Genomic DNA, 24,007 nt, shown 5'->3' on the forward strand with positions numbered 1-24,007 from the left:
GGGGGGGGGGGGGGGTGGGGGGGGGGGGGGGTGGGGGGGGGGGGGGGTGGGGGGGGGGGGGGGTGGGGGGGGGGGGGGGTGGGGGGGGGGGGGGGTGGGGGGGGGGGGGGGTGGGGGGGGGGGGGGGTGGGGGGGGGGGGGGGGGGGGGGGGGGGGGGGTGGGGGGGTTAAGGGGTTGAGGGGTGGGGGGGGGGGGGGGTGGGGGGGGGGGGGGTTGGGGGGGAGGGGGGGGGTTGGGGGGTTAAAACAAAATGGAAAGTGATGCTCGTTTGAGGTGGATCCTCCCTGAAACAACATCACTTTTGAGGGGTTGGAGATTCCAGATGGAAACAAATAGCTTAGACCGGCTGGAATCTGGGCACATTCCAGGAACAAAATTGTCCGATTATGTCCTGCCCAAATATGAACAAATGTGAATGCAAGGTATTTGGGTTGGGGGGGGGTGTTTTTGGTGTTTTTTCGGCCTGCAGGGAGTGCATTTTTAAAGCTAGCAGCACTATGATTTCAGGGCATCATCCAGAGACTGCTCTGATGATACCACCTGAGTTTGGCGATGTTTGGTTCAGGGGCAGCAAAGCTATGGACACCCAAATGGAATGCCCCCATCCCCATTGTTTTCAATGGGAGCTACCCATTTGAGGGACCATAACTTTGGTCCCCCTGAACATAACTTCACCAAACCTGGGTAGCATCATAAGAATAGTTAACAGATGATACCCTGAAATGTTGGTGTCACTAGCTTTAAAAATACACCCCTTCCAGGCACCCCAAGAAATTTGCCCATGATTCTTTGTTTTGCAGTGACTTTGCTCCATTGTAGCTAATGAGGAATTTCTGAGGCAGGCTGCACATTTTTGAAGATAGAGGCTCCAGACTTTCAAGTTGGCTCCAGGAGGGTCTCCTGGTAATAGCATCAAGCTTAGTGAGCTTTGCTTCTGGAATGGGAGGGAAGGTTGAGTTGAGAGAGTTCTGAGAGAACTCAGCCCACAGGCTTTCATGTGCAGGAGCGGGGAAACAAAATAAGCCTTTGAGGGGCCAGCCTGGGTGAACCCCAGAAACAAAGGCCTCAAACCTGGATGCTATTACCAGGGAGGCCACTCCTGGAGACCCTCCCCTGAAAGTCTGGTTGCCTCTGTCTTAAAAAATGTTGCAGCCTGCTTACACACTCAGAAATTCTCCATTGGCTACAGTGATAGGAGCCAAAGAATCCCACTACCAAAACAAAGAATCTTGGAGGCACATTTCTTGGGGGGTTGCACCTGGAAGGGGAATGTATTTTTTAAAGCTGAGTGACACCCAAAAAAATTTCAGAGAATTTATCATCCCTGTTTAACTTATTCTTATGAGTGTACCCACCCCAAGTTTGGTGAAGTTATGTTCAGGGGGACCAAAGTTATGGGATCACATCCAGCCTGTGTTGCGCCACTTACACTGGCTTCCATTTGAGTTCCGAATCATTTTCAAGGTATGGGTTCTGACCTTTAAGGCCTTACGCGGCCTGGGACCTCTGTACCTTCGGGACCGCATTACCCCATATGTCCCTACCCCAATCTGCTGGTGGTCCCCGGCCCCTCAATGATACGGCTGGCCTCCACACGGACCAGGGCTTTTATGGCCCTGGCCCCAGCCTGGTGGAACACTCTTCCTCCAGCTGTCTGGGCCCTGCGGGACCTTGGTGAATTCCACAGGGCCTGCTGAGACCGAGTTGTTCCACCGGGCCTTTGGAGTAACCAGCCGTTGATGGTAGATTTCCCACATCTCTTTGTTTGTTTACATCTTTTATTGATGGAGTCAGCAGTCTTCCCATTTAGGGAGGGTTTTAAAAAATGGGTTTGCTGGGCGCCCGATTTGATTTTAAACTTGTATTAACCACTGTTTTAAATGGGGAGCTAGTAATTTATTTATATCTTAATTGGATCTTAATTGTTTAGTTTTTATTGTACTTAGCCGACTTGTGATTTAACTTTGTTGTACGCTGCCCAGAGCCCTTCGGGGATAGGGCGGGTTATAAAACTAAACAATAAATAAATAAACAATTAAAAAATAAATCTGGGGGAAAACTAGAAGTTTTGTCCTGCAGACACTTTTTTAAAAAGCTGCTGCTTAGGACACAAGTGGCGTAAAAAGGTGGACGTGGCGACGGCTAAAACGACACATGCGTGGGGGGGTGGGGTGGAGTGCAAGAAGGGACCAGTGGAAGTGGATTATGCTGCCCTCATCAGCCCGTGACAGTTTTGATCAAGGGGATCAAATATATGCAGTAAGAGCTACACAGGGAAGGACTAAATTTAGGATAGACATGAACAAAAGAGGGATTTTGTATTGTAAATGTGCAGCACCGTTTGCAATAGTAAGCCTGGGGATACTAGGAGCTTAGTATACACCATAGGAGATACACAGAGAATGCGAATGGTGAGGCTGATATTTATTGCGCACGTGTGTATCTGATTCATATGTTCATATTGTTGGTATGTCTGGTCTGTAAGTTGGATTTTTCGGCCTGATGCTGCGATAGAACTTTCTGGGAATTGCGCCCGAGGAGCACATTTAAAAAAGGGAGACATACACATGGCCATATTCAATGCCAACATTATTTGGAGATCCAGTGAGCGTTCAAAGGCACCTCGAGCCAGCCACTCTCAGCCGAGCCCACCTCGCAATGTGGTTGTGAGAATAAAAACGAAGGGAAACGACGTGAACGCTTTTGCGCTCCCTTGGGAAGAAAGGCGGGCAATGAATCCAACATTTCGCAAAGGGTGTGAAGTGCTGCTGCGGCCGGCGGGCGGGCGGGGGGCTCGAGGGTCACCACCCCCAACTTCCCCCACTCCGAACCGCAGTCGGCGGCTTTGGCCCGGATGGTCCTCTTTCAGCGCCGCCCGCCTCACTTTCGCGCGCCGAGGCCAACCCTAACCCCAACGTGGAGCCGCGCTTCGCCCGCGCCCGCCCCAGCCGAGGCCACGTGCCGCCAGCGAGAGGTTGCCGCGCCCGCCCGCGCGCTCTCACCGCCACTCCTCCTGCCGGGGGCGTGGCAAGAGTGGGCGCGTCCGCGGCGTGCAGGGAACGTGCCGCGCACAGCTCGAGGCGGTGGGCGAGGGGCCTGCGAGCGGGACGATGGAGGCCGACTCCTCGGTCAGTACGCGGGGCCAGGGGCGCTCCCGAGGCCGCGGGAGGGGGCAGGGGCGGCCCGCGCCGAATCCCTGAGGAGGAGGAGGAGGAGGAGGAGGAGGAGGACGCGGGAGTTAACGGGGCGCTGAGGGGAGCGGGCGGGAAAGGGCCGTGGGGGGAGGAGCAGCCGCCGTCCGGCTTCTACTGGGGCGGGGGGGGGGGCAGCGCTTCGGATCGACGCAGCCGCCTCAGACGACGCTTTCCCGCCAAAACCGCAGAGAGGCCAGTAACGCTCGACGCCCCTCCCCCTCCCTTCGCGGGCCGAGTTAAGCCCCGCCCCTCCTCCGCGCGAGCCGTCCACGCGCCGGGCCCGCCCCTCTCCCATTGCGCGTGACCTCCTACCTAACCCTTAAGGGTGATGAGGGGCGGGGCGTAGTTTTCCCTTGTCCTTTTAGTAAGGCGGGGAAGGGGGCGGGGCGTGCGAGGGTGGTTCCCCGGGATTCGATTTTTAACGCGGGGAAGTGATCTAAGTCGGGTGGCCAACCTATGGCGCTCCAGATGTCCATGGACTACAATTCCCATCAGCCCTTGCTTGCCATGCCATGAGCATCTGGGGCGCCATACGTTGGCCACCCCTGCTCTAAGTGAAAGGACCTCAGGCGAGCGACTTGTGACTGGCGGTGGTCGAGCCGGGGGTTCTCTTCTCCCAGCAGCATTTCTCGCTCATTCCCCACTGCGAATTAGATGCAAAACTCGGGGCAGGTGCAAAGTCCCAGCGGGCTCCTGCAGTTTTGTAGTTTCTGTTTAATTCCGAACAGGAGCAAAGTTGCACGGTGTGTGCAGATGTTGCCTTAGAGCGGAGATGCAAAAAGTGGGGGTCGGGTCTGCGGTTTTTGCCCAGAAAAAACCGGGAAAGCCGGGGTGGGGGTTGCAGTAGGTGCGGTACTTATTGCTCTGTCAAGCCTAAAACTAACGTTACTCCTTCAGCATCACAAAATGCGTCTTTTATAACTTACTATAGCATAAAAGTGCAAAATGGAAATGTTTATGGAGTTTAGAAGAAACGCCTCAGTTTTCTACAAGCAAAATTGCATCTCTGACCAATGCTTAAGAGAGAAATCAAGCTAATGTACTCTTTGCTACCTTAGCCCACAGTACTTGGCTATCCAAAAAGTAGGGGCGGGGGAAAGGTTTTAAAACAGAAAACACAAGCTTTAAAATAACATTAAAATATATATAATTTGGTCAGAAAAAAAGAGTTGCACAAAGGGATGTCTGCACAGCCAGAAGCCATTCCAGCTACCGATTGCCTCCTTCCTCCTGCAGCTACTGTTTTGAGAGCTCTCGTTCTCAATGAGACTGGCAGAGTTTTCCTCTTGGGTGCCTTTTTTGCCCTTCCTCCTTCTGGTATTTGTTTACTGCTCCAGCAATGGAGGGCAGTTAGCTCCTTGATACTCAGTCTGTGCTTAGGTGTGTCATGATGGGTTTGAGAGGTGAAAGGAAGAATCGGGGGGAAAGGGCCACAGAACCAATGAAAGCTCTGTGTGCTGCCATCATAATATCCTTTTAGTGCATCTTGCATTTAAGAGCTGTCTTTAGCAGCATTTCATCTTATCTTTAAAAGCACATGGTTTCTAAAAGCATTTCACTCATTCTAAAAGACAAAGGATTTCAATTTTTTTCACTATTCGCCAACATTTCTAATTTTTCCACCAGACCTTCTGGGCATCTAACTGCTGGGAAGCAACTGTGCTGTTAACCATACAATTACATTGTCTGACTCTTTGCACACATTCGTATATTCTCCAATGTGTTGTAGTGGTTAGGAGCAGTAGACTCTAATCTGGTGAACTGAACCCCACCCCTTCATATGATGCCTACTGGGTGATCTTGGGCCAGTCCCAGTTCTCTCTGAACTCTCTCAACCCCACCTACCTCAAAAGGTACCTGTTGTGGGGAAAGGAAGGGAAGGAGTTTGTAAGCCACTTTGCGACTTCTTACTGTTCAGAAAAGCAGGCTTTAATTCCAAACTCTTTCTCACCTCATGTGGTACAGACATCCCACTGCTCACTTACAGTACTTTGCTTGGGGAAATGTCCCTAATGGGGTATCAGCTGCAGAAACTACATACAGAATGTGGTGGCTCTCCTGTAGCAAAACTCAGTCTGTCCTTGTTAGGAACTTGAGTCGGGACTACCTGTCTTCTTTAGAAACTGTGATTGTACCACTCTGCAGAAATGCTAGTGGAGCATGTTCACAAGTGAAGGAGCATTATCTTTATTTAAAATATTTGCATCTCTGTTTTTGGACAAACATTCAAAATGATTTCCAACTATTCAGAAAAAAAAATCCAGAAAAGCAACAGATTTAAAGAATACAACAGCTGCTCAGTTTCCAAAGACCTTTTAAATAATTCAACCTTACTTTTTTTTTTTCTGAAGATTCTGCCCATTTCTAGACAACTCATTCCAAAGAACTGATGGCTGGCACTTGAAAAACTCAAAGTCACCTCATCAGCCTTGGGACTGTGAGCAGCCCGTATTGAGACCAGTACAGAGCTTTGGCCCCTTCTGCACATGCAGAAGAATGCACTTTCAATCCACTTTCACTTTGCAGCTGGATTTTATTGTGCAAAATAGCAAAATTCACTTGCAAATAATTATGAGAGTGGATTGAAAGAGCATTATGACAAGGGTTATAAATTAGCGGGGTCTACAATGGAGTAGAGCAGTCCGCAACCAGAAAGCAAGACACAGGAATGCAGCAGCTTCACTTCCAAGAAGGGCTTTATTCCACTTGTACAAAATCATGGTTCTGCATGTGCAGAAGGGGCCTTTCACTAGGAGAGGCTTCCAGTCTGTATGATGGTCCCAGCCTGTGAAGAGACTGTAAATGGTTGAAACCAGGATGTTGACTCCATCTCAGAATCAGACTTGCAGTCAATGCTTCAAGATCTTGATCTCAGTAATAAGGCTGAATTTGATAGCTCTTGTCAACAACCAGGCAGCTGCATCCTGTACTTTCCCAAAGGCAGCCCCCGCATAGAACGCAGCGCAGGAATCTAGCCTCAGTATTACAGTAGGGAGGACTGGTATATCTAGATTGGTCATAACCAGTAAGGGAGACAGTTTTTGAGTTAAATGTAGGGTCAGGTTAATTAGAACAAAAGAGCATTTTCTAGGGGCCAGATAGAAGGAGAGTATCATACTGGAGTGGAAGAAATTTCTTAACTCCACTTGGAATACATGAGGGTCGTGTGTTGTAGTTTCTGTTTTTTAAAAATGTATACCTATGAAAAGAGACATCAGATTTGATCATTTGACTACAAGTGTCTTGTTTATTTTTATGTAATATGTATTCATTTTATTATAACAGATATATTGTATGTCCAGTTTTAATGTTGAAAGCATTTCAGTTTGAAACGCCCCTGCAATGCAGTCAACTAGAAACCAGTTTCTGAGCATGTGGAGATAGGAAAGTAAGGAAAGTTTCAGACTTTTTTGTTTTCTTGAACAATGATCCTCATTTAAAATAATATCAAATGTTACCCTTCATCCAGTCATGCTAGTGGGTCCAACGTAGCTTACCCAGTAAAATGGAGGAGGAACTGGAATGTATGTATACATCTTGTATGGAGTCTGCAAGAACATCATAATTGTAACAGTGTCAGTGGAATTTACTTTCAAGTAAGTAGATTGAACAGTCGGTCTATGATTTTCCATATGTGGAATCTCAGATGAAGATAACAAACTGTGAAAGCATAGGTACTTCCAATTTTAAATTTGTTTATTTCACTTACAACCTACCTTTCTCTCTGATTAGGGTTTAAAGTGGCTTAATTCATTTAACTTGGCAACAGCCCTGTGAGGTAGGTTAGGCAGTTAGTCTGTGACTGGCCCAAGGTCATCCAGCAGGCTGCCATGGCAGAGAGAGGGTTGAAATTGGGTCTGCCAGATCTTCTTCCACTTCATGCCAGCTGATGTAATGGCTGAGGACGAGGCTTTTAATGTCCCATATAGTTTTAAAATAATCCATAACATTGTTTATAATAGTGTTTTCTGTTCAGGAGTGTGCATGTCAATGTTGAAAATATAGTTAAACCGAATTGTGTTCTCTAAAATAGCAAACTACAAATCAGATGCAAGCAGATTCTTTATCTCCATCTCCTAACACTGTGTCACCAGTGCCTTTAAGTAACCCCACAAGTGCCCCAAGGTTTGGAACAGTGATTCCTAATCGCATCTTCGTTGGAGGGATTGATTTTAAGGTAGGTCTTTGAGCAATGAAATAATCAAATGCCATGTTTGACAAAATCTTTTCACTGTGTCTGTTTTTGGCCTTTAGTCTGACTCTAACATACTCCAGAGACGTGGGGCACTGTTTGTTGGTTGTGTGAAGGTCTTTTTTCTTTTTTAAGGATTGCCAGTAGCTTAGGTCAGTTGCTTTCTCATCGTTTAATATTTTTAAAAGGTGACCTGTTGAATTAATTGTGAAGCAGATTTTTAAAATATAAAGTATTTTTCAACTGTACCTTCCAGTAATTAGGCTGTCACCTTTGGAAGTATGATTATCCCAATATTTTATGACTTTGCAGCATAATTTGAAAAATGTAAGTTTTTGAGAAGGCATTTTTAATCTATTTTTTTTAATTAGATGCTGTTGCGCATGGTGCTGCTAAAAATTAACATTATTGCAGTCTTTAGTTACTTTTAAATTATCTTGACAGGCATATCGTACCTGTTGCATTGTAGGTCTGCTTTATCTCTACTGAACATTTGTTTTAGTTAGCTTTGGAGTAGAGTAATAGGATATACGTTAGCTAAATAAAAACAACAGTAATACAGTTCTAAATATCAGTCCCAATCCTTGGGTGGCTTGTTCTTTCTCAGATGAGGGCAGTTCTGCTACGGTGCCTTGTATAGCAAAAGTGTGTTATCTAAAAACAAGTTACATTTCTTTCTTCATAATGAACGGTCTTCTGTACGTTTTAAAATACTTTTGTGCCTTCACACTGTCAATTGTGTACAAGTTTAATTCTCTTGATGAGACAAACTGATCAAAGGAATGAAAGATTTTCACTGCACATGTGTAAATTTATGTGATGTGAATTCAGTAACCATTCTATCACAAAAAATAAGAAAAAGGCAGTAATATCATTCTCATAATGGAAGCATGAAGTATTGTTGGAGGATGGCATAATTGCAAGAGATACCCTTGTGATTTTCCAAGTAAAGCTTAATGGAGGAAGGGAGTGTTCAATTATAATTGCATCTTTGTGTATATTCACTGTAATATTTGGTAAGGTAATCATTTTTTTTTATTTTTGCCAGACTAACGAGAATGACCTAAGGAAGTTTTTTTCCCAGTATGGCTGTGTTAAAGAAGTAAAAATAGTAAATGACAGAGCAGGAGTATCAAAGGGGTTAGTAGAGAAAGCATGTACAATGCAGAAATCCTACTAGCTGGTTCAGATAAGAACGGTTCCATATGTTATTACCTGTGAATTTTAGGACCTTCAGTTGAAAAAGTCAGTTACATGTAAAGACAAATGATTTAAAATACTTGTTTATAGGAAATACCATTTTGATTTTACTTCTGCCGTTCATATCATCTTCAGCAACCTACCAACTATGAATTACATATTGCTAATTATATTAAACTTTGATATGATCTTCATACAAGAGAAGCCTCTTAAATGGTCCACTGAGTGCCTGTGTATCTATTAATAATGCCATTGAGAGTTTCAATAGAGTATGCAAAAAAGAGCATGTAATTATCTTAGTAGCATTTTCATTCTTTTCTTGAGGCCTTGTAAATAAGCTTACAATATTTTTAGCTTAAGATAATTTACTAGCCTGTTTTCTCACCCTGTACTTGTCGTACAATTTATTTATTTATTTATTTGATATGTTTATATACTTGTTTTTTTCTGAAGTATTTCAGGATTGAAAGTATATGATGTAATAGCAGGATAGAATAACTTGATAAGGCCAGGGGCCCTCATATCTACGGGACCGTCTCACCCCATATGTCCCGAGTTGCGTCCTCCGATCAGCGGAGGCGAATCTGTTGGTGGTCCCCGGCCCCTCCATGATGCGACTGGCCTCCACGCAGGCCAAGGCATTTACTGCCCTGGCCCCACCTGAGTGGGCAGGCATCTTCCTCCAGCAGTTAGGGCCCTGCGGGACCTCGGCGAGTTCCGCAGGGCCTGCAAAACTGTGTTGTTCCACCAGGCTTTTGGGGGGGCCGGCCACTGAGCCCGCCCCTCTTTTGTTGCCCGCACACTGGCTATATATCTGACCATCTGCCTACCCCCTCCCGCCCAGGGTTTGTCCACTGGGGGTTGGATCCCAGACACCTTTTATTATTATCATTCATTTTTTGTAGGTTACTGCTGCTATAGTTTTAATAGTTTTAATAGTTTTAAGGTTTTGTATTGTTTTAATTGGGGTTATTCGATTTGTTTTATTGTCTTGTTATTTGTTGTTGTACACTGCCCTGTGCCCTTTGGGGGTAGGGCGGTTTATCAAATCAAATAAATAAATAAATAAACTAAATAAATAAATACATTGTATTATCGAAGGCTTTCATGGCCGGAATCACCTGGGTGCTGTGTGGTTTCCGGGCTGTATGGCCGTGTTCTAGCAGCATTCTCTCCTGTCTTTTCGCCTGCATCTGTGGCTGGCATCTTCAGAGGATCTGATGTTGGGAAAGCAAGTGGAGTATATAATACCTGTTGCAGAGTCCAGGGTGGGTGAAGAAACATTGTCTGTGAGTAACAAAGAGAGACAGCCAGGTCAATCGGTGAGGGCGTCTGAATAGAAGTATGAGTAACAACGCAGTCTATAGCATGGGAGTAACAATGGAGATAGCAAGGTCATGTTACTCCCATGCTATAGACTTCATTGTTACTCATACTTCTATTCAGATGCCCTCACCGATTGACCTGGCTGTTTTCTTTGTTACTTTCACAGACAATGTTTCTTCACACTTACCCTGGACTCCGCAGCAGGTATATATACTCCACTTGCTTTCCCAACATCAGATCCTCTGAAGATGCCAACAACAGCTGCAGGCATCAGGAGAGAATGCTACTACCAACTCTGTCATACAGCTCCCTACAATCTCACAATCCTAACTCCTTCATTAAGTCCTACTTTTATATGCTCAGTTAAGAGCTTGGGGGTGGTCCTGGACCTTACCGTTTTTATTAGAAAACCAAGTTGGTATGATGACTAAGAATGTTATTTTTCCCCAGCTTCATTTAGCATGAAAGTTATTTTCCCTAGGCTGATTGATTCTGCGGTCGTCTTAAGAGTGGAGTGTTACAATGTGGCCCACATGGGGTTGGTCACCCGTGAAGACAATCCAGACCAACCCCAGTTGATTCAAAATTAGGCTGCTCAACTATCGCTTGGAACTAGCTGTTTTGTGTTTTATTGCCATCTGGAAATCTATTTGTTACTTATTTGTTTCTGGGCAGACTTCACTTCCTCTTTGCCCACCCACTCCCTTAACATAGATATAATTAACATTCAGTTGAAATAGAGAGAAGAAATTTACTTCTGTCTGCCTCTCAAAGCCAGTGGTGCCCTAGGTGAATGGCTAAATCACCTATGTGATCGGGCTGCTTTATAAAATGAAGGCATTGGCTTTGGTGGCCAACCTCCAGGTGGCACCTGGAGATCTCCCACTATTACAGCTGATCTCCAGGCAACCAAAACAATTTCCTCTGGAAAAATGGCTGCTTTGCAAGGATGACTCCATGGCATTATGCCCTTCCCTAAACCCCTAAATTTCCAGATGTTTCCCATCCAGAGCTGGCAGTCCTTGCATTGGTCCTTCTATCTTTTAGTTGTTGTAAAGCTGAACTATTTTGGAAGGCACTGGAGGGGGGCTATTAGTATTAACATGGGATCCACACTGGATTGGGACCATGACGTTTGGCGAGGGGGAATTTAACAGTTTTTCCAGTGCTTTTATTACATTATAAATCACTTCCCTATTTGTCCTAATGCAGAAAATGTGTAGGTACTCACCTTATCATGGCAAATGGTCCTACCGCTATGGTTTCAGTCCATTTGAGTTACACCCTGTGGGTGCTGTTTACACAAAATCGAAGAGAATTTTTGAAGACCTACCTTTAGGGTGTAACGTCGTTTGGCCCTAAAATACGCCCACGACAATGCATGCTTTGGAAAAAAAAAACCAGGGTCCATCTGAACATATTTATTTAAACAATATGTAATGCAAACTGAGAAAAAATAATGAATGCTGTTTTACTTAGGTATGGTTTTGTCACATTTGAAACTCAGGAAGATGCACAGAAGATTCTACAAGAGGTAAAATGATGTTACATATGTGTAAAAATATGCTGTAATAAGTACATAGACATTATGTACAATGCTTTTGGTATTTTATGTACAACAAGACTGAATTTTCAGCACAGCATCTCTTCTGTGGCACTGCTCTATGTTTACCTGTATGAATACATTGTTCATGGTTTGAAGAGTTGCATCCTTCTAAATCCATGGACTTAAGTGAATTTAAATGGGTGTAACTCTGCTTAGGACCGTACAGCAAGTCATCTGTCCTGAATCCACTTTCCTGCATGTATTCTGATTTTGAAAAGCATAGTCATTAGACAATAACTGCAGAATGAAAAGGTTTAGGTAAGAGGCCATGATTTTTTTTTTACATCTAACCACCACATGGAATTCCTATACGTAGATGCCTTTATTTTATTTTATTGCATTTTAAAAATTTACCTGTGATTTTGGTCCAAGTTAAGTGTTGTCTTGCAAAACTAACTTACAAAGAGGCAAGGCATGTAGTTACAGTTATGGGGATGGAAGAGTACACTGACGTCCCTTCAACCAGCAGAATATGGGAAGGGTGCTGTCCTCCAGATAGACAGCACCATTGGCAATTCAAAGGGAAAATATTCTAACCTTTTCATGTGTTAATTAGAGGGTCCATGTTCTGGTAGGCTTGAACGCAGATTGGCTAAGGCCCCTGAACTCCACCCGGGGAAGCATCTGGAAAGGGGAACTGTTCCTTTGACTGGGCCTCACGTAGGCCCTTTCCACACGGGTCCAAAAACAGCGGCCCAGGGACGGAAAAACACCAGTCCCTGGGGTGCTGTTCGCACAGGTGCCGCTGCTGCAACGCAGCAGTTCCGTCCTGTGCAGCCCTGAGCAGTGCAAAGGCGCTGCTTTCCACCTCCCTTCCCAAGGAGCCAACAGCACCGCGCGGAAGACACCGCTTTCCTGTCCCCCCCACTCATCTCGTCCTCCACCGTCAGTCTGGAGGGCTGCTGAGACCCGCCCACTCTGACCTCTGGAGGTTGGAGGGCAGTATGGGCAGGTCCCTGCAGCCCTCCAGACTGACACTGGAGGACGAGGTGAGTGGGGGGGACGGATGCAGAAGAGGCCTGGCATAATTTCTGCCAGTGGAGAGGCGCCCTTTCCGCCATGCAGAAGGGGCCAGAGAGTAACACGTCTTGTGTGCATTTGCAGTGGAGGATGACAGAGGAGAATGATGCTGAAGATGTTTGCAGGTTTCCTTGGGGAGTGGGTATCATGCAGCCCACAAAGGCCAGAAATGCCAGGGATTTGTAAGTTCCCAGTTAGTAGTTTTTCTTTTCCTTGATGTTTCTAGTTCCTGTCTTGTAGGTACTTAGAGCTTGTGCCTTGTAGAAATAAAGCTGTTTAAGAGAGTTTACGACCTTCCTTACTCACTTGCCTGGCAACTTGGAATGCTAAAATTCACCTTTGTGCAAGCCACCCATGGAGGATTTCTGCCAGCTGTTTTTGAAGCTCCAGGTGACCAGTGAGTGCTCTCATCCCCTAGTAACTTAGACAGGCGAACGTTTTTTCCTTCCTGAAACCCACGTGACTGAGGACAGGGAAGCACTCTCCCTCCAATTTGCTCTTCGCTGCAGAAGTAGGACATCTTCCAGCGAGCTCCAGCATTGTGGTATGTTAGTTAAGGGTTTTTTTAGAGTTTCCTTCCTTCTACTTAGGACTAAACCATTCTGTACAGGTGGTGCCCTTTTTATATGTTTTAAGGGCTCCCACAAGTGAAAGGGGGTCATGGTTCAGACCCTCTCACAATAGGTAGGTTCAGCCATTAGATTGCCTTATGAAAAGTCTAAAGTTCCTTGCCTTTTGCACATTAGGACCCACTCTACAAGGACCCAAGCAGCTTCGCCTGCTGTTGGTGTGAAAGTGGACTTATTAGATGTCTGTAAGGCGGCCACTGGGTTGAATCCTTTGACCTTCATTGAGTATCATCCTGTGGACCTCAATGCCAGGGCAGAGGCGGCAGTGGGGAAAGCTGTGTCACGGTCTTTGTTTCATTAACAGCTCCACACCCACCTCTGTTGCATTTGAAGAAGAAGAAGAGATTTATATCCCCCCTTTCTCTCCTGCAGGAGACTCAAAGGGGCTTACAGTCTCCTTGCCCTTCCCCCCCCCCCACAACAAACACCCTGTGAGGTAGGGGCTGAGAGAGCTCCGAAAAGCTGTGACTAGCCCAAAGTCACCCAGTTGGCGTGTGTGGGAGTGCACAGGCTAATCTGAATTCCCCAGATAAGCCTCCACAGCTCAGGCAGCAGAGCTGGGAATCAAACCCGGTTCCTCCAGATTAGATAAATGAGCTCTTAACCTCCTACGCCACTGCTGCTCCTTGAGCTTGCCATTCTCCCATGTTGGACTGCACAGAGACCACAAAGATGAAAAACAGTGTTTCACTTACCTGTAACTGTTTGTTTGTTGAGTGGTCCTCTGTGCAGGCACACGTCCCTCCCTCCTTTCCCCACTGTGAGCTGTCTATGAAGGGAGAGAGAATCCTTCCCCGCCCTCAATCACGTGGGTTTCAGGCAGGAAAAACCATTGGCCTGACTGCGTGACTGAAGGAGGGGAGCACTCACTTGTCACCTGGAGCTTCAAAAACTGAAAAAAATTCTCCATGGTTGACCTGCGCGTGTGCAGTGTCATGTGTGCCTGCACAGAGGACCACTTGATGAACAATTACAGGTAAGTGCAACACTTTTTATACACCCTTGAGGTGTCTGCTTAGTGGACAGCTTGAGCGGGGACTGATTGTTACCCAGGGTGATGGCGAGAAAGGAGGGCAGGATGAGACTTTTTTCCTCAGCTTCCTGACTGTGCTGTGAGCTGGCTTACAAAGAGGCAAGGCATGTAGTTACAGTTATGGGGATGGAAGAGTACACTGACGTCCCTTCAACCAGCAGAATATGGGAAGGGTGCTGTCCTCCAGATAGACAGCACCATTGGCAATTCAAAGGGAAAATATTCTAACCTTTTCATGTGTTAATTAGAGGGTCCATGTTCTGGTAGGCTTGAACGCAGATTGGCTAAGGCCCCTGAACTCCACCCGGGGAAGCATCTGGAAAGGGGAACTGTTCCTTTGACTGGGCCTCCTACGTGGAAGAACCCTTTCCACCATGGGTCCAAAACAGCGTGGCTTGAGGAGGCCGGAAAAACTTGTACCAGTCCCTGGGGTGCACAGTAGGCACAGGTTAAGCCTGCTGCAACGCAGCAACAGTTCAAATCCTGTGCAGCCACAAAGAGGAGCAGTGCAAAGGCGCTGCTTTCCACCTCCCTTCCCAAGGAGCCAACAGTCTGGAGAGAAAGAACTCTCACACTGCCAGAGTGGTTAAACAGTCCTGCCGCAGGATGGCGCTGTCCCGCCTTATAACTATCCAACATTCTGTGATCTGGCGTTGTTGTTGGGGGTGTGTGTGTGTACATACATACATACATACATACATACATACATACATTAGCAGAGTAGAACAGACTGATTCTCAGTTGCTTTATATATATATATATATATATACACACACACACACACACACACACACACACACACACACGAGTTTACTAACTATAAAGGGAGAGTTACATGAAGATAAAATAAGAAATCCTTTCTCTCCTGTTACACATCTACATTACTGTATGGTTGGTTACATCTGCAGTCTCACGGTTGAGGTGGTGGTGGTGTCGTGTCTGCTCAAACAAAGAAACAGTTAACTTTATAACTTCAGAAGTATGTTCTCACTAACATGTAAGCAATGGTTATCTGACTGACCAATAGCTAATCAGTCGATCAGCTCATTAACAGTGACTTCAGCAACTTGTTTGCACACAAACAGTTAACCCTTTTATGACTGAGTTGTGACAGACACTTGCAAAATCCCCACAATTGTCTTTAACAACTCTGTTTAAGATGTACATCAAACAAAAACCACATAGTTATTATATTTAAAACATTTATTAGCCGCATCTGCTCCTTACAGAGCTCAAGGCAGCTTACAATACAAATAACATCCATAAAACAGGGTATATAAAAATACACAAAACCAGCTCTCCTGAAAGGGGACTCCATATTGAAGGGTTTCTCAGGCGAGGGTCTGGGACCCGTGGGTGTCCACAAAGGTGTCCTAAAGGTCTGCAAGTCCTTTGTAAAGACAGAGCGCGAGCCTTTCTTATGCTTCATGAGCTAACGTAAAAACTGAGCCCTCTCTGTTTTCTACCGATAAGGTAGGGACTTCATGGGAAGGAGCTGGTCCCCTTGGCACGGAGACAAGTGGCATGTAAATATTTCAAATGAAATAAATACATTTTTCTTTCAAAAGGCAGGAACTCAAAAAGTGGCCACTGCCTGCAGATGGCTGGTGTCCAGATCACCTCAGGGCGCGAGCTAGGAAGCATGCTGGTCAACTGCTGGGAACCTGCAGCTCAGCCCCAGGAACTCCAGTTTGATTGAGGGGAACCAAGAAGGTCCAGTGCTAATGTCCAGTCCATCATAACTACATCCAGTATAAAACTGAGCTGTTTTTTATTCTCATTTTCAGTGGAAAGGGTTTTAGCAGAGAGAAGGATGCCACTTGGTGTCCATAGATAGTAACTGCCATCAGCTGTTGTCAGCTGAATACCAGAAATGCAGCTTTCATGTAATGAAGTTCATTTATACCCCGTCTTTCTCCTCGTTTGTTCTCCTCTCCTCCACGCTGTTCTCACAAAACCCTGTGAGGTAGGTGAGACTGTCAGTGTATGAGTAGCACATCATCCCCCAGTGGGCGTCCACGGCAAAGCAAGGGTTTGAACCTGGGGCTCCCATTCCTGGTCCAGTGCTCTAACCATTATACTGCACTGGCTCTCCGTTACACCCTCCTAGTTTTTGTGTGATGCTGGTTTTTATATCGATTCTGAAAAATCTGTTGTGGGCACTTTCCCACCCTGTTTGTTTGACCTCTGGCAAAAGTTATCAACCAGTAAAGAATTTTATGACATTCTCCAGTGAAAGGTTTCTTGTAAATCAAGAGATGAGGCTGAGTGGAACTTGGCTGAGGGCCTTTTGAGTCGTGGCCCCAGGGCATCAGGTACCTTCAATGACCTGTCCTTGAAAGCCTTGTACGGACAACACAGACAATTGACTGATGCGTTTAAAATGTGGCAAGTAATATTCTCTTTGCATAGTTTTGGGAACATAAGGCGGCTGAAGCCTGCACAGACTCCACAAACTTGTGTCTGTTATGAGCTGGCTGAAGAGAGCTTGGGGTCCATGGCAGATTTTGGATCAGAATGGGGAGGGGGGATCTTTGTATGTCTAAAATTCTGCAAACTGTTGCAGTATTTTCAGGTGCTCCTGAAGCAGCTTAATGGTAAAAGAATAAAAGTGTCGGCGTATTTTTTTAGGGCATAAAAAAGATTTGTCGCTTCAAGTACCTTCCGAAATAAAAATGGTTATATTCTGTTCCCCAGAAAAATGATAGTAGGGTTGTATATTCACCTGCCACATGCTGGACCTTTTTTTGTTGTAGAATTCTCCACCTGAGTTCTAATGTCTACCTAGCCCTGCTCCCACCTACTGCTGTCCTTTGAAAGTAAAAATACATTTTGCCATTCAGTTTAATTACACAACATTGGCACCCAACTCAGTTACACACCTGTACTCCTGGCTGGCCTTCCTCACTTTCCACGCTGATGGTGTCCTTCCACCCATAGTAAGCCCAGTGTCGCTGCCAGTGCTGGCTGGCCGGCCGCGAGCAGTGGGCTGCAAGCCCCCCTTACTCAGATCCCATTTGTCGGCATCAACAGCTGCCAGATGGACCCATGACCCAGCAGCATTGGAGAAGGGGGCCTGCCTGCCTGTCTGCCTGCCTTTGCGACTGTGTTGGTGATTGTGGACTAGCCCAGGGATAGCCCTTTGTGATTGGATTTAAAATAACAGTGAGGAGAGTTCTCTCCAGAAGTAGACATGCCTGCATCACTCCATTGGCCATTTTGCCAAGAAATACTGTGTTTCCCCGAAAATAAGACAGGGTCTTATATTAATTTTTGCACCAAAAGATGCATTAGGGCTTATTTTCGGGGTAGGACTTATATTCGGGGATGTACGGTACCTTCACAATTCATTAAGGTCGGCTCTCGGCAAACTGTTGCTTCCCCCATCATGTGTGACACAAGCTGCATCCTCATTGGCAGGGAGCACAGGGCATTGTCCGCAATTGTGATCTTTAACTACCAGTAGGGCTTATTTTTGGAGGAGGGCTTATCTTTTAAGCATCCTCCAAAAATCCTGAAAAATCATGATAGGGCTTATTTTCGGGGTAGGGCTTATTTTTGGGGAAACATGGTAGTATGATGCAGCTTGCAAATGGCAAGTATTGGTGGTAATTGTTCAGTGCACTATAAATGAACTTGTATCAAAGCATTGTGTTCAAATCATGCACAAAAATGGTTTTGACAGAGGCAGCACAAAAAAAAGGAATTATAATTCTTATATGTGTTTGGGGCTATATTCTAATGCAGAAGCATACAATTTTATCGACTGCTGTACCTCAACTGGCCATACTATCGTCTTTCTGTGGAAGAGTATAGACGGGAGTTGAGTAGGAATGCCTCTTGGGGCTGCACGCTCTGTGGTCCGGGCCCAGTCTTGCATGCCTATCAGTCCTGCCTTACTCAGAGCAGGATGCCCAGCAGAAGGTTGTCAGCCCCACAGAAATCTCTGCAGATGAAGGCTGCCCTTCGCACATTAATTGTACAAGCATTTAATCTGCGGAATACCCAGTTGTTGGATAATGAGCCTGCACATCATGCGCTGCGTGGTATGTTCTTCTGTACATTTTGCCTCCTAAAAATGGCTTGTTAATTTTATATTTTTAACCATTTGTGACATTTATATAGGGCATGCAGACTTAAATGTTATGCATTTCTGTGTACTACTGTTACAAAGGTATATATGAGAATAGTGATCACTGTAACATAAGAGAAATGCTTCCAGACAAATATTGTTTGTTTTATTTTAAAAATCCTAAGTCTACACAGTTTGAATTAAGAGTTCTCAAAATCACTGTGACTAATTGGAAGTCTAAATAGGTCACTTGTTTGGACAGATATCTTCACAGATCACAAATCTGAAAAGATGCTTGGTAGTCGGCAAAACACTTTGCTTGGTAGTCGGCAAAACACTTTGCTCACTCCATGGCCCTTTCCGTACACGCGCGGATCCGAGCCTCCGCCAGCATAATTTATGCCAGCAGAGGCTCAGGGGCTGTTTGCACGTTAGTGTGCGAGCGGCCGGTGCTTCCCCCTTAGCTGGAGAGGCGGCTCTATATGGAGCTGCCTCCGGTCGCCCCCCTCACCATCCCGTCCTTCGTCGCTCTGGAGGGCTGCAGGGACCCGCCCACACTGCCCTCCAACCTCCAGGGGACGGAGGGCAGCATGGGCGGGGCTTTGCAGCCCTCCATAGCAACGAAGGGAGGGGAGGGGGAAAGCAGTGTCTTCCTGCCGGTGCTGTTCACACCACGCTGACGGGAAGACGGTGCTTTAGAAAAACCTTGCTAGTTTTGCGAGGTTAATAGGACGGCGCTGCTGCGATGCAGCAGCACCTCCTGTGTAAACAGCCGCCCAGGGACGGTGTTTTTGCCGTCTCTGGGCTACTGTAAATCACCCGTGTGGAAAGGGCCCATGTTTCTGCTGGAATCTGAGTGAAATGACATTTCTAAAACCTGAATTGCTGCATTCATTTGCTGAATACTGTCTGTGAAAAAAGTATAAGAAAGATCATTGGGTGCATTTTCCTTGTTTTGGTTTAGGCTGAAAAGCTGAACTATAAAGATAAGAAACTGAACATTGGTCCAGCAATAAGAAAACAAGTAGGGATTCCTCGTATGTATTTACTTGCTTATTTTTTTCATAGTTTACTGAAAAAAACAAACAGGATGTAAAAATTGAGCTTCTGCAACTTGCAGGGAATGAATCGAGAGAGAGAGAGAGAGACTTGTTCGTGCTTTTGCTGCTGGTTTTCTCCCTGGCTGCTGTCTGGTGAGAAAGAGCCCCTGGAGAGGTTTGCCACCACCCATCCCCCTGCAACGGGCTGTTTCACAGAGCCAAATAAGCACTGGGAAACAATAACTATGAATGTATTGTCGAAGGCTTTCACGGCCGGAATCACTTGGGTGCTGTGTGGTTTCCGGGCTGTATGGCCGTGTTCTAGCAGCATTCTCTCCTGACGTTTCGCCTGCATCTGTGGCTGGCATCTTCAGAGGATCCTCCGAAGATGCCATCCACAGATGCAGGCGAAACGTCAGGAGAGAATGCTGCTAGAACACGGCCATACAGCCCAGAAACCACACAGCACCCAATAACTATGAATGATTGCCTAATTCAATGAAATAATAATTGTAGACAACCTCCGCTTAAGAGTTTTAATAAGCAATGTCTGTGTGATCTTTGTCCTCAGAGAGAACAGTTAGAAGGACAGTCCAGTTCTTCCTTGCATCCATTTCAGTTTTCCTTCCTGCATGTGGAGGACTTTGTGCATTTATTAAGCTGAGAGCAGTGTAAAATGTGCCCTGTATTTTCAAATCTGAAGTATGCTTTACTCAGTAGATTACTTTGTCCCAATAAGTGGAATGTTGGATCATATCTGATGTATTTTAAATGTGCCCTGACCTGGCTAGTCCCAGGATAGCCTGATTTTGTCAGATCTCAGAAGCTCAGCATGGTTGACCCTGGCAAACATTTGGAAGGGAGATCTCCAAGCAATACCAGAGCTGTGACGCAGAGGCAGGCAATGGCAAACCCCTCTGAACATGTTTTGCCTTGAAAACCCCGCAGGGCCCCATAAGTCAGCTGTGTCTTGACTGCAGAAAGTGTTTTTAATAATGGAAAATGGTATCCAGGTGTGTTACAGTTTTTACAGTACAAAGACTTTTTCAAATGGTTTGTACTTTACAACTAATATCCAGTCCAAATGTTTAGCAAGGTGCATCGTTTTTGACATGAATGGAAGGTGATCACAGGAGGGCATAAGTGACCTCTTTTCTGCCTCTTTCTTGATAGCCCTACAGTGAGTAGCAAGACACACCCCAGCGTCTTTTGAGCATACAGAGGCTGTGGGGCTGTGGGGAGGAGCAGGGCAGCTAGATCTACAGGCGGATAGGGCAAAGGGTTATTATTCCACCCTAGAGGATAGTTAAATGGTTTGATGTTATTCATGGATTAGCAGTATGAATGCCATGTAGGAAGCTGTTTTGAGTGGGAGCATGCAATGTAGACTGGTGATAGTTGCAAGGTCCTGAGGAAGGTATTATTTATGAAAACACTTTTAAATCCAGAGAACCCATGAACCACAGAAGGCAACTAACCGCAGAATGCAATCTTGAAGGAATTGTTTGCCTATGATTATATTTCTACATGATAGCAATATTGTTTTGACACATACCAGAGAATTACATTGGTGATCTTTGTAATTATATCACACACTGTGGTGATTGCATACTTGTGGTACTATACTGAGTAGCCCTTATGGAATTGCTTCTGGTTGTTTTGACTTTGATCTGTTTGCCCCCTGTGACATTGGCGTTATTCCCGTCCCGTAGCAGATCAGTAGGGAAAGATGTCCTTATGCACATTTGCAGTTCTGCACTGTTTGCCCTCTGGAATGCATGGACGAGCAGCAACTTTTTGTATGTGCAACTCACAGTAAGTTGCGTATCCCATGTAATACTTGCTGTTCTGAGGCAACCCTAAGAAGGTCTACTCTGGAGCAAGTCCCAGATGGAGCTTTGTCCCCACAAAATTTACTAGTGGGTATTAAAAGTTCCTCAGCCAGTGGCCTTGTTCAGTTTGCAAACGGTCAGAAGCAGTTGCCTTCCACACGATTCTGCTACTTTGTTGGTGTCATTTCACTGATTGTATTTGTAGAGTCTTTTAAAAATGATTCTGAAGCAATTATTTAAAATACAGTGAGCTGAATCTTTAATTTAGCAATTAAAATTCTATTGACAGTATTTGTATTTCCCCTAGTCAGGGGTTCCCAATGTGGTGTCCGTGGGCACCTTTCCTAGGGCCCATCAAAGTTTTTAGAAAGTAGGTGGGGCCAGGTGGCACTTTTGCCCAGCAGTGGTTCTGGGTAGCTAGCCGTTGGAGACTTGGTGGACTGTGCAGAGTTTTAAAAATGTTGTTTAGACAGCAGCTGCCACCACAGCACAATGATCTTCATGGTGTGACCACGGGTAACCTGAGGCAGCCATATTTTTCTCAAACTCCACCTCTATGGCAGCCATTTTGTTGTCGTGCCCGCCATGCTGTGTCAGAATTCCGAAGATGACCACGGGCTGAAAAGGGTTGGGGACCCCTGTCCTAAATTTTAACAAAATAATTCTTCGTTGTTTTCAGTATTCAAAACGCACATGAGTTTTTATGACCGCTGCTTATTGTAGGATCCAGTATAATGCCTGCAGCTGGTACAATGTACCTGACTACTTCCACTGGGTATCCTTACACATACCACAATGGCGTGGCTTATTTCCATTCTCCCGAAGTTGCCTCCATTCCACAGCCGTGGCCTGTAAGTAATTCTTCTAATTGAAATATTAAGATTCTGAGCATTTATTTATTTTAACGATTTCTATCCTGTTCTTTACACCAGAGATACTCGAGATGGGTTGTAGATATTTAAAAATATATAACCAGCAGTCCTGTATTTCTCAACAGGTATAATAATAATTTTCTGTCTCGTCAAAAGAACGTTGTTGTCTTTTAAGAGATCTTTCCCATCATCCTAACTGACTATCTTAATAGATTTATTACCATGGTTGTCTCTGCCTCCACCTTCATTGCTGTACTTTAATGACACTCTGACTCTGTGTCATCGTCATTTCATAAATTGTCAAAGAGCAGATTTTGTGAGAGGCGTAATGCCATCGTCTGCTAAGAACTAAATGAAGTTTCTCCTTTTCTGCACAACACCACTATTTTACAAAATGTGACAAATTCCCATACAGTTTGGGGAAAAACATGTTTAAAAGAAGGTAGGATAACAATAGAATTTGGAAGTCAGTCAATACATGCAGGTAGCTCTAGAACCTTTTGTAGTAATACTAATGAGTTTAAGATTTTTTAGATTCTTTAAAATATCATAGGAATGTTTCCAGCCTTGTCCACTTTTTAAAAAGAAAATTTTATAGATTTCGGGGGGGCAGTTAACAGAATTTGAAATGGAAATGTGAATTTGCAAGAATCATAGTTATAGTAAGTAGTCACTTGATTAAAGTGATCTATTTTTCAAAGTTCCTGTTCTTTAGTACAGTGCTCAAAGTATTTGTCTTGGTGAAAGTTTGTTTTTACTGGTGGTGGTTGTTGGTTTAAGATTTTAATGCAATTTTCTCTCTTTTAAAGTCACGTTCTATTTCCAATTCTCCTGTAATGGTAGCCCAACCTGTTTATCAACAGCATGCATATCATTATCAGGTAAAAAAATTTGTTTGCAAATGACTTGAATTGAGATTGGATTATGATTCAGATTGCAGTTGTGTGCTTTTAAAGGTGTAGTCTTGTAAAATATGTTTATTGTCCATTTTGACTCTATGGTGTTTTAGTGTGCTGTATTCACCTATTTTCGGCCTTTGTTTTACTTTATTTTACCAGCTGTTTACTTGCATGGAGTTTTTTGACACAGTAATTTTTTAAGCAAACCGGCTTCTTTTCAATTGCTATAGGCTCCGGCACAGTGTCTTCCGGGACAGTGGCAGTGGAGTATTCCCCAGGTAATTACTCAATCCTCATTACCTGTTTGTTTATGTATGACATTTACATCTCAATCTTCCTCCAGATAACTCAGGACAGCATATATTGTCTAGAATGAAAATTTGTGAGGGGCGATCTGCCACTCTCAGTGCCTCTTTCTCCCAAGACCGCTCAGTACCCGATAAAGTTGCCAGCTTTGGGTTGGGAACTACCTGGAGATTTTGGGGATGGGGCTTGGGGGACAGGATTAGGGGGTGGGAGGGGCCTCAGCAGGGCAGAATACCACGAAGTCCATCCTCTAAAGCAGCTGATTTTGGTCATCTGGAGATTCTAATAGCAGATCTCCAGGTGCCACCTGGAGGCTGGTGCCCTCATTCACAGGCAGGAGGTATGGGAGGCATCCTCAGTCATGTGGTGCTCTCTCAATTTCTCTTCCTCTTGGTTCATGAGCTAGAGTGCAATGCCCCACCCTTGGCCTGCTCCAGTCCAAAACCGCCTGCCATAGGCGGGCCATTTCCCAGAAGCACGTCGAGGGGAAATGGCACCCGGGGACAACACCTCCTCCAGGCGCCCCCCACCCCTGCTTGGGGCAGGGCTCAGACCAAGCCCCTCCCCCTCCCTGCAGGTTGGTTCCTGCCGTCCCCAGGACCTGAGGATGCCCTGCACAAAGGCCGAGGGGGCGGGGCTCAGTGGCGGCAGGTGGCCCAGGTGGGCCCCACAGCTATCCACCACCAAGCCCCACCCCCGCCTCCCTGCAGGGGGGTGCAGGGCTCAGTGGCATGCCACTGGGGTGAATTCTGTTCCATCCGGGGGGGTGGGGGGTGCCAGGAAGG

General features: G+C 45.6%; 1 protein-coding gene across 1 annotated transcript in view; it reads left to right on the top strand.

Moving 5' to 3' along the window:
- Positions 1-3,064: 3,064 nt before the first annotated feature.
- Positions 3,065-24,007, top strand: part of BOLL (boule homolog, RNA binding protein) — a 33,924-nt gene continuing 12,981 nt past the window's right edge. Inside the window, exons 1-8 of the mRNA XM_048483328.1 lie at positions 3,065-3,129; positions 7,229-7,372; positions 8,436-8,527; positions 11,393-11,447; positions 19,238-19,310; positions 21,869-21,996; positions 22,827-22,898; positions 23,147-23,194. Of these exons, the coding sequence (XP_048339285.1) occupies positions 3,112-3,129; positions 7,229-7,372; positions 8,436-8,527; positions 11,393-11,447; positions 19,238-19,310; positions 21,869-21,996; positions 22,827-22,898; positions 23,147-23,194 (630 nt within the window). The 5' untranslated portion in view covers positions 3,065-3,111. The remainder of the gene's footprint in view (positions 3,130-7,228; positions 7,373-8,435; positions 8,528-11,392; positions 11,448-19,237; positions 19,311-21,868; positions 21,997-22,826; positions 22,899-23,146; positions 23,195-24,007) is intronic.

This window comes from Sphaerodactylus townsendi, linkage group LG02 (genome assembly GCF_021028975.2).
Source record: "Sphaerodactylus townsendi isolate TG3544 linkage group LG02, MPM_Stown_v2.3, whole genome shotgun sequence".
Classification (NCBI taxonomy): domain Eukaryota; kingdom Metazoa; phylum Chordata; class Lepidosauria; order Squamata; family Sphaerodactylidae; genus Sphaerodactylus; species Sphaerodactylus townsendi.